At 60.1% G+C, this 9,412-nt stretch overlaps 3 protein-coding genes across 3 annotated transcripts; 2 read left to right on the top strand and 1 right to left on the bottom strand.

Moving 5' to 3' along the window:
* The first annotated feature begins 2,221 nt into the window (after positions 1 to 2,221).
* Positions 2,222 to 4,042, top strand: LOC116489950 (mas-related G-protein coupled receptor member H-like). Its single transcript, XM_032188749.1, has 2 exons — positions 2,222 to 2,684; positions 2,957 to 4,042. The coding sequence occupies exon 2, from the start codon at positions 2,993 to 2,995 to the stop codon at positions 3,944 to 3,946; it is 954 nt and encodes a 317-aa protein (XP_032044640.1). The 5' UTR covers positions 2,222 to 2,684; positions 2,957 to 2,992; the 3' UTR covers positions 3,947 to 4,042.
* Positions 4,043 to 5,255: 1,213 nt separating this feature from the next.
* Positions 5,256 to 7,123, bottom strand: LOC116489984 (mas-related G-protein coupled receptor member H-like). The gene is made up of 2 exons (XM_032188795.1): positions 6,984 to 7,123; positions 5,256 to 6,733 (listed from the first exon to the last, which is right to left on the bottom strand). The coding sequence occupies exon 2, from the start codon at positions 6,695 to 6,697 to the stop codon at positions 5,780 to 5,782; it is 918 nt and encodes a 305-aa protein (XP_032044686.1). The 5' UTR covers positions 6,698 to 6,733; positions 6,984 to 7,123; the 3' UTR covers positions 5,256 to 5,779.
* Positions 7,124 to 7,856: 733 nt separating this feature from the next.
* On the top strand, positions 7,857 to 9,189 carry RHOD (ras homolog family member D). Its single transcript, XM_032187951.1, has 5 exons — positions 7,857 to 8,015; positions 8,324 to 8,411; positions 8,597 to 8,706; positions 8,803 to 8,937; positions 9,022 to 9,189. Exons 1-5 carry the CDS (start codon positions 7,857 to 7,859, stop codon positions 9,187 to 9,189), a joined length of 660 nt encoding a protein of 219 aa, XP_032043842.1.
* Positions 9,190 to 9,412: the final 223 nt, after the last annotated feature.

Genomic DNA, 9,412 nt, shown 5'->3' with positions numbered 1-9,412 from the left:
ATCTTCTGTGAAGCTATTTTATTCATGATTGCAATGGCAGGCGGCCTGTCAATCAGGAGTGCATTTTAGTGAACAAATCATAACCTTTTATTCCCTATTACCCAATGCCTGATCACCTCTCCTGTTTTCTCACTGGCTGAGTACTACAGTTGCACAAGCTACTTGATGCTCCTCTACACTATATATATACAATTTTTCTTTTTTCTTTTTTTTTTTTTTTTCTACCCTTTAATTTCTCCTTTCTTATGTTTTGAGGACTTGTGATCTTTGTTTTACTGTTCTCACACTGCTCATCCTGTTTTTCTCAACCTTCTACCGTATTTTGGAACAGTGAGGCCTTCTACTATCCACTTACCTACTTAGCATTGCTCCTTGTTATGACTACACAACTACCTTTGAATACAGAAAATTAGTTCTCTACTGAAAAAACACAACTTTGTTTCTCACAAGCTCATAAAACTGTCCAGTAGGCAGAGCTCACCCTCTTTGAGCTATCACCTGCCAGAGCTTTCACATTCTCTGTTCCTGTCCCTTTATTTAGGACTGCCCACGCAGTTTGCTCCATGGGATTCTTCACCCCACGCACAGAACTGCACTTACCAATGGTCATCCACCCCTGCCTGTCTGTCTGTCCATCCTCTGTCCAGCCTGGCCCAGTGCTGATTGCAGGCACTTGCCTCTTTACCCTGTCCCTTCCTGCCTCCCTCGTTAAACCCCCTGATGGTGTCAAGATTTGTTTGCTGAATGATGCTGTCAGCTCCATCAGCTAGAGGGAGACAGACCTTCTCTGCCAAACAGTGGTGCAGGAGGATACCAGGACAGAGGGAGATGAAAGCTTCTTTTCTGTCCCTCTCCATCACCTCCTCCAGTACGGGGGCTTGTGAGGATCAAGGCACTGGATGCTCAGTGCTTTACAATCAGGCACCAAGGCCCCAGAGCAGGGACTTCTCCACCCAGGGAAGCAGACAGGGTATGGACTGGGGCCAGGAGGTTTCATTCTTGAATCCACATGGTGCTGCAGGTACTCAGCACTACATCTGCATGTGCATCCTTGCCTGTTCTAGCCCTTGCCACCCTGCACTCAGGAGTGCTGCACCAACAATGTTTTTCCCTTGCTGGCTCTTCCAACGGGACCCAGTCCCACCAAAGGCACTGGGTGGAACACAGGTGCTGCGGATGTGGCCAGGCTGCTGCTGGGCAGCCAGTGCTGAGCTCGGTGAAGGCTCCTGTGGAGCCACCACCATCTGTATCCACAGCTTCCACCCTCAGCGAGATGCCAGTGAGGGGCAGAGCTCGGAGGATGGGGCGATGGTGTGTGCTTGTGCAAAACAACTTCTGCTGAAGGGAGTGACTTTAACAGGAGACCTTAGGAGTAGCTCTTCTGTTGCAGGAGCATTGGGACTGGAATTATATGGCGGGATGAATCTGATGTCTTTGAGAGCAAACAACCTATTTTAGAGCAGAATAAAGTCAGCGAGGAACCAGATGTTCAGCCTGGCAGCCAGGACAGCAGCCGGGAGTGGCCGATCACAGGGACACTGATCTACAGGAGCGGTAGGGCACAGAAGGGTGGGTTCCCTTGGGAAAGGTCTTCTACAGCTGAGGGACCTGCCCAGAGTGGGTGTGGAGGGCCTGTGCCCCCAAGGAGCCATGGGAGGGTTGAACCACAACCACACTGAGGTCAGGAGCCACAGCCCCTGATTTGTGCACTACCAGAGGGGTGGCACTGTGGGAAACAACCACAAGTGCTCCCAAGAGCAAGGAGGAAGATGTGGACTTCCCATGCCACCACCGTGCCCCTGGTGAAGGGCTGGGGGGGCTGCACTTCTCTCCAACAGCATGCTGGAAGGGAAGCACAGCACTGACAGCACCCTTCCTGGTATCTGTATTTGTATCATTAGGGGGTATTAGCAGTAACCCGTCTGGGCTGTAAGTGCCAGTGAAAACTACCATTCCTTGTTCTTGTATTCAAAGACAATTTATAAACTGTTAATGCCCAAATTCGACAAGTAAAACTAGGTTTTGGCTCTGCTTTGAACGCATATTCCCTCGTGCCCGGGAGATATCTTGGCGATAATTCCCACATACTTCCCACAAGGGGAGTTGCTTCTGAGAAGCACTGCAGTGGCCCTGCCAGCGTCACCAGCATCACGCTTTTCCGCCGCGGGGCAATGCCCACCCTGTGCGGCTGGAAAGCCCGGAGCTGTGGGGGAGTGGAACAAGGAGTGACAGAAATGCATCAGGCAGAGAGGGAAAGCAGCTGTGAGAGCTGGGCGTATTTAATCAGAAAAGCATGAGGAGCCATTCACAAAATTCTTGCATAGTTTCTGGCAAAAGCCACTTCCTTTGTGGGAAAAAAAAAAAAAAAAAAATCAAGATAAATAAAAACAAGGAAGCAGAGCTCTGACGTAGCAGTGGTTACAAAACCTTTCTCGATGCCACTGCGACCCCACTGTGGCTGGGGCAGCCCGTGCATGCAGCATAGAGGCACAGAGAGGAGCCAAGTGACGAGTCCGGGGACACCCTGGTGACCAGGAAACGTTCCTCATTGCACAATTGGCCTGAGGGAAATCCTCTTCAGGACCTGGATTTGAGGGGAGCCTGAGATGCCAGGACACCAACGTGGATCTGCACAAGCCCTTCTGGAAAAACAGCCCTAGCCTGCTGATTCACCAAAGCTAACAGTTAAGTGCAATGTTTTTCCTCAGCCCTACCCCACTTTTCTTTCCTCCAGCACCCGCAGCCAGCACCTCCCTCCCTCCCTGCTCTCCTGCGGACAAGCTGTGCTCTCCCCAGTGCCTTTCCCCTGCCCTGTGCTGCCCTTTTGCAGCTTCTGGTGCCTCCTGCCCCTGCCCTCACGCCTCCCTCTCACATCCACAATGGGAGCCCTGCTCCCCGCCTCATCCCACTCACCCTCGGGGTCCTGCTCACCCCCTGCTCCCTGCTCTGACCGCAGCCAGGACCGCACCCCACCACCGCCTGGCCTCCTGCCATGGAGCCCAACCACACGGCCCCGTCTCCTCCGCCACCCACGCCGACGGCCGAGGGAGAAGACGTGTGCGAGATAGACATCCCCGATGTGGCCGTGGACGGCGCCACGCTGCTCATCTGCCTCTGCGGGCTGCTGAGCAACGGGGCCGTCCTCTGGCTCCTCGGCTGCCGCATCCGCAGGAACCCCATCACCGTCTACGTGCTCAACCTGGCCGTCGCTGACTTCACCTTCCTCCTCCTCATGCTCACCTCCGCGCTCCTCTACATCCTGGAGAGCCTCTCCTGCAACATCTTCCCTTTCTTCGTGTACCTCAAGTCGTTCCTCCTGCCCCTGCTGCTCACCCACAACATGGGCATGTACCTGCTGACAGCCATCAGCATCGAGAGGTGCGTGTCCGTCGTCTGCTCCAGCAGCCCCTGCGGCCACCGCCCCCAGCACCTCTCGGCTGTGGTGTGTGCCCTGCTCTGGGCCCTCTCCATTGCTGTAATTGCTGTAGTAGCTGTCCTGTGCCTGTCACACCAGCAAGACCAATGCCGTCTGGCTCTCATCTCCATGTATGCCCTCAACTTCACTGTCTTTGCACCATCCATGGTCTTCTCTAGCATACTTCTCTTCATTAAGGTCCAGTGCGGCTCCCAGCAGCACCAGCCCAGGAGGCTCTACATCGTTATCTTCCTCACCGTCCTCTTCTTCCTCCTCTTCACTCTTCCCCTCAGCATCTGGAATTTCCTGCAGCAACTCAGTTACAGTCCGGGGCACTCCCAGGTTGTTTTCCTGCTTGCCTGCATCAACAGCAGCATCAACCCCTTCATCTACTTCCTGGTGGGGAGCTGCCGGAGGCGCTGCTCCTTGGTGTCCCTCCAGGTGGCCTTCCGGAGGGTCTTCGAGGAGCTGGCCGATGACACGATGTGCAGTGACAATAACACGATGGACACGCTGAGCCCAGTCTGTTGAGGCCTTTCTATTACTCTGCTTAAGGCCCCCCCCAGATGATGGTTGTGGGTTTCACTGGGGACCCAGATCAATAAATGTCTGCCCTGTTTCCACAGATGTCACCCTCTCACTGCTCCCTGCAGACAATAACGGGGCGCGGGTAGGGAAGGGGGGGAAGAAGAGAAAACGTAATTATGTAATTTGGAGGTCAGCGGGGGGCAGGATTCCTGGCAGGATTCCCTGCAGTTGCACAGCTTTCCTCATCCCCACAACCCTCCCCAGCAGTACTGTTCCCCAAAGGAATGTGCCCCAGAGGGCAGAGTTCCCGTCTCATGCTGTCAGACTGCCACATTTCTGCTTTTTGGGATGAGTATTGCCTTTGGGAAAGGCTGACTCATGTGCGAGTGGGGAAAAACCTGCCCAGTGTCCTAAGCTCCTCTCCCACATGCCCTGTGCAGCCTCCCCCCTGCTCTGCCCCCCTTCTGGCTCCAGAAATGCCAACAGTGGGGCACCCTACAAGGCTCTGCTGATGCCCTGTGCTCCCACAGGACCAGCTCCTGCGTCACTGCGGCTTGGTGTCGATACACAGCACCCCTGAGCAGCCTGGGGTCCATGCCCACGCCCAGGCTGGGAGGTCTCCCATCCCGCAGGGCACTTGCCGATGTCCTCACACGTGGCATGCAGGCCCCGGAGGGAAGCCCCACTCCCCAGTCCCATCCTGGTCCCCGAACCCCATCCCTGCCACCGCCTGCTGGGATCAGGCGCTGAGCCCCAGGGCTGGAGCTCCCCGTGCGCCTTCCCCACTCCTCGCGTCCTGCTGCGCGCAGAGCCCCCAGCCCCAGCCCCCAGAGGTGCCCCCAGCCCCAGGCCACGAAGAGGAGGAACGAGAGGCAGCGGCAGAGCAGCGGCTTTATTGGGGGCAGAGCCAGGGTCCGGGGGGACGCGGGGGCTGGGGGCGCCGGGCGCTGTGCGGGGGCGTCCCGCAACGGAGCCCGTCCCGGGCCGGAGGAGCCCCCGCACCGAGCGTCGAAGCGCCGCTTCTCCGGGGGGTTCCGCGGAGCCCTCCGGTTTCCTCTTTCCACGCTGGAGGGCAGCAAAGCCCCGCGCTCCGCGTCGAGGTGGCCGGGAGATGCGGGGACGGGACTGGAGGGGACAGGAGGGGATGGGGATGGAAGGAACGGGCATGGGACGGGGCGAGAAAAGGGTCCCGACGGATACGGGGATGGGGATGGGATGGAAGGGGCGTGGGACAGGATAGAAGAGGATGGGATGGGGATGGTATTGGGAGGGGATGGGGATGGGGATGGGGATGGGGATGGGGATGGGGATGGGGATGGGGATGGGGATGGGAATGGAAAAAAACAGCAACAGAGATGAGGATCGGGATGGGACACGGATGGGAACAGGGCAGGGTTTAGTATGGGGACAGGGAAGGGGATGGGGAGGGGAGAGAATGGGACAGGACGTGACAGGGTGGGTACAGGGATGGGATTAGGATGGGATAGAGATGGGGACAAAGACCAGACAGGGACTGGGATGGGATGGCAAAGGATAGGGAAGGGGATGGAGACAGGATGGGAGATCCAGACTGGGACAGGGAATGGCATGGGATGGCACAGGGAGGGAGAAGGATGGGAACTGAGCTGGGATGGTGATGTGGGCAGGAAAAGGATGGGACTAGGATGAGGACAGGTTGGGGATGGGACAGGGATAGGGATGGGGTAACGACAGGACACAAACACATCCTGACATGCAGCCATGGGAAGGTGAGCCGTGGGGTGGCCATGAAGAGGTGTGGACAGCTGAGCATCAAGCTGGGGGACACAGCGCAGATGGTGAAACCACAGTGGCCTCTCAGCTGGAGATCACAGTGACCCCTGTCTCCTCGAAGACCCTCCGGAAGGCCACCTGGAGGGACACCAAGGAGCAGCGCCTCCAGCAGCTCCCCACCAGGAAGTAGATGAAGGGGTTGATGCTGCTGTTGATGCTTACAAGCAGGAAAACAACCTGGGAGTGCCCCGGACTGTAACTGAGTTGCTGCAGGAAATTCCAGATGCTGAGGGGGACCATGAAGAGGAGGAAGAAGAGGACAGTGAGGAAGATAACGATATAGAGCCTCCTGGGCTGGCGCCGCTGGGAGCCGCACTGGACCTTAATGAACAGGATCACATTGGAAATGACCATGGGTGGGGCAAAAATAAGGAAGTTGAGGGCATACATGGAGATGAGGGACAGACGGCATTGGTCTTGCTGGTGTGACAGGCACAGGACAGCTACTACAGCAATTACAGCAATGGAGAGGGCCCAGAGCAGGGCACACACCACGGCCGAGAGGTGCTGGGGGCGGTGGCAGCGGTACCAGAGTGGGCACAGGACAGACACGCACCTCTCGATGCTGATGGCTGTCAGCAGGTACATGCCCATGTTGTGGGTGAGCAGCAGGGGCAGGAGGAACGACTTGAGGTACACGAAGAAAGGGAAGGTGTTGCAGGAGAGGCTCTCCAGGATGTAGAGGAGCGCGGAGGTGAGCATGAGGAGGAGGAAGGTGAAGTCAGCGACGGCCAGGTTGAGCACGTAGACGGTGATGGGGTTCCTGCGGATGCGGCAGCCGAGGAGCCAGAGGACAGCCCCATTGCCCACCAGCCCGCAGAGGCAGATGAGCAGCGTGGCGCCGTCCATGGCCACATCGGGGACATCTATCTTGCACACATCTTCTCCCTCGGCCGTCGGCGTGGGTGGCGGAGGAGACGGGGCCGTGTGGTTGGGCTCCATGGCAGGAGGCCAGGCGGTGGTGGGGTGCGGTCCTGGCTGCGGTCAGAGCAGGGAGCAGGACCCCGAGGGTGAGTGGGATGAGGCGGGGAGCAGGGCTCAGGGGATGGCCGGGCTGGGGACATGCTGGGGACAGAGGGCTGAGGAGGTGGTTGCCCTGCCAGTGGTGGGCAGAGTGTGGAGCAGAGGGCAAGGGGCTGCAGGAGGGGGTTAAGGGGGGCGAGGGGGCTGCAGGGGCCTCAGGGGAGGCGCCAGCAGCGCCCTGGTCCAGGCTCGCCCCCATCCCTACCTTTCCAGGCAGCGGTCTGCGCCCTGTCCAGCTGGAGCCGTCCTTGCCAGCGTCCTCTCAGGCAAGGAGATTTCGTGTCTCTGTGTCCTCAGAGGACCTGAGCAGACCTGAGCCTCCTCCGTGCCCCTCCAAACAGCGCTGCTCCTTGGGCGTTGCTGCAGGAGCACTGGTCAGGTGGTGAGAGCTCTGCCTCTCTCGGTGATAGTGGCTGCATCTCCCAGCCTCTTCCCTCATCAAATTTCTGTTGGTCTTGGAGGAAAGGAAATGTTTTGCCCAAGAGGATATCCCAGAGGAGAAATATTGCAGCAGCTACATCTTGCTGTGAAAGAATCTTGGTGCTTTTAGGATCCAACCTTATATCTCATTAGACTGGTAATTACCACCTTCTTAATTGTTTTATTGTGCTCCATTCTCCTCCCCCCTACTCTTCCCTAATGTTGGCATTCTTCTGAGATGGTTCATTACTGTTTGCATTTCCCCTCAGCCTCCCGGCGAGGCCTGGCCACAGGATCTGGTCCACGCTCGTCGTGTCATGTCCCCGGGAGGGGGTTCGGTGTCGGGGCCATGGGCTCAAGCTGGGGCCAGGCTGCAGGGGACGCGGGGGGGGAGTTGCAGGAGGGAAGACGGGAAGGGCGAGGGCCACGGGTGACACCGGCAGCCGGGCCCAGGGAGGGACAGGGCTCCACAAGTCACCTGCTGGGCCAGGAGGAGCCGTGAGTCATCCCGTGCCTCCCTCCGCCCTGGACTTTGCCTCCGGTGGATGCTCGGGGCGATAAAACCGGCGGAGGCCAGGGAGGGAGTGGGACGCGCAGGGTCCTCGCAGGGTGCTGGGGCCCGGAGAGGCGTCCCCGCGGCCAGGCCCACCGTGCCCACATGCAGCAGGCGCCTGGGGGGCAGAGCCCACCCCTGGGGCCCCCCGAGGCCGTGGCCGCCGAGACCAAGGCCGCTGAGATCAAGGCCGTCATCGTCGGGGACGGAGGCTGCGGGAAGACGTCGCTGCTGATGGTCTTTGCCAGAGGGGACTTCCCCAAGGTGAGGCTCCTCCTGCCCGCCCAATGCCCCCGGTGGCACCGGGACCCTCGCCCTGTGCAGCCCCATGCCCACAGCCCCCCCGCGGGTCCCCTTGCTGGGGATGGGGCCGTGGGACGTGGCTTTGGCTGGCACCGGGCGGGTCCCATTGGGTCCCAGCCACCCACCCAAGGCTCGGTGCTGCTGCAGGAGACCAGAAGTATCCCAACTGCCTCCCCATGGGCCTTGTCCACCCCCCCCCCCCAGTCCCTCACCCCACCCCGGGGGCCTCTCCGAGCCACCCGCTGCCCACACCCCCTGTCCCCTGCCAGGTCTACGTCCCCACGGTGTTTGAGAAGTACACGGCCTCCTTCCAAGTTGACAGAAAGCCCGTGAAGATCCACCTCTGGGACACGGCAGGTGGGAAGGGATGGGAGGGGACAGCCTCGGGTGTGCCCCTGTGTGCGGAGGCACTGGGGACAGGGTCCCCCACGGGTGTCCCCGCCGCCTGCCATCCCCAGACCCCCCCCCACGTCCCCTCGGCGTGGGGACAGGCGCGGTCCGTCGGGGAGCCGGCTGCTGAGGGTCTGCTGCTGCGCCTGCAGGGCAGGAGGACTACGACAGGCTTCGCCCGCTGTCCTACTCGGACGCCAATGTCATCCTCATGTGCTTCGATGTCACCAACCGCAGCAGCTACGACAACATCCTGACCAAGGTAACGCAGCGCCGGGGGCTGCTCCCGCCCCGTGCAGCCTCCCCAAGGGGGCTGCCCACCTATTCCCTCATTTGTCCCACCCCCTGTCCCCCACAGTGGTACCCAGAGGTGAACCACTTCTGCAAAGGTGTCCCCGTCCTGCTGGTGGGCTGCAAGACCGACCTGCGGCAGGACCCCGAGGTGCTGCGTGAGCTGCGGCAGGGCCGCCAGGAGCCCGTCACCTCACAGCAGGTGGGTGTCCCCACCCCGGCAGGGGACACGAGCCCGGCACAGGGCAACAGGATGGGGCTCAGCCCCTGTCACCGCTCTCCGCAGGGGGAGGCCATGGCCCGGCAGGTCCACGCCGTGTCCTACTTCGAGTGCTCAGCAAGGTACCAGGAGAACGTCAGGGACATCTTCGCTGCCACCTGCGCCACCGCGCTGCGCTCCACCCGACGGACCCGACGCCGGAGATGGACCCGGAGGGGCTGCACGCTCTGCTGAGACCCCGCACCCCCAGCCCGGGCACCGTGGGGCAGGCACGGAGACCCCCGTGCATGGAGAGGAGCCTGCCCGCAGCCGCCCCACTGCTGAGAACTGACCCGGGGAACCCCCGGCCCCCAGACCCGCCGGCCGGGCGGGGGACAGGCGCTGAGCGGCCGCGGCACGGGTCTGCCATTAAAGCTCAGAGAGCACAGCGCCATGCGGTACCCGCAGGCAGAGCCTC

This window comes from Aythya fuligula, chromosome 5 (genome assembly GCF_009819795.1).
Source record: "Aythya fuligula isolate bAytFul2 chromosome 5, bAytFul2.pri, whole genome shotgun sequence".
Classification (NCBI taxonomy): Eukaryota; Metazoa; Chordata; class Aves; order Anseriformes; family Anatidae; genus Aythya; species Aythya fuligula.
This window is presented reverse-complemented; position numbering and strand designations above follow the sequence as displayed.

Excerpts from the sequence above, each read along its gene's own strand:
- RHOD (XM_032187951.1), top strand. The coding sequence starts at position 7,857 with ATGCAGCAGGCGCCTGGGGGGCAGAGCCCACCCCTGGGGCCCCCCGAG. Across the intron at positions 8,412-8,596 it reads CCACCTCTGGGACACGGCAG|GGCAGGAGGACTACGACAGG; the intron begins GTGGGAAGGGAT and ends CTGCGCCTGCAG. Across the intron at positions 8,707-8,802 it reads ACGACAACATCCTGACCAAG|TGGTACCCAGAGGTGAACCA; the intron begins GTAACGCAGCGC and ends TGTCCCCCACAG.
- LOC116489984 (XM_032188795.1), bottom strand. The coding sequence starts at position 6,697 with ATGGAGCCCAACCACACGGCCCCGTCTCCTCCGCCACCCACGCCGACG.
- LOC116489950 (XM_032188749.1), top strand. The coding sequence starts at position 2,993 with ATGGAGCCCAACCACACGGCCCCGTCTCCTCCGCCACCCACGCCGACG.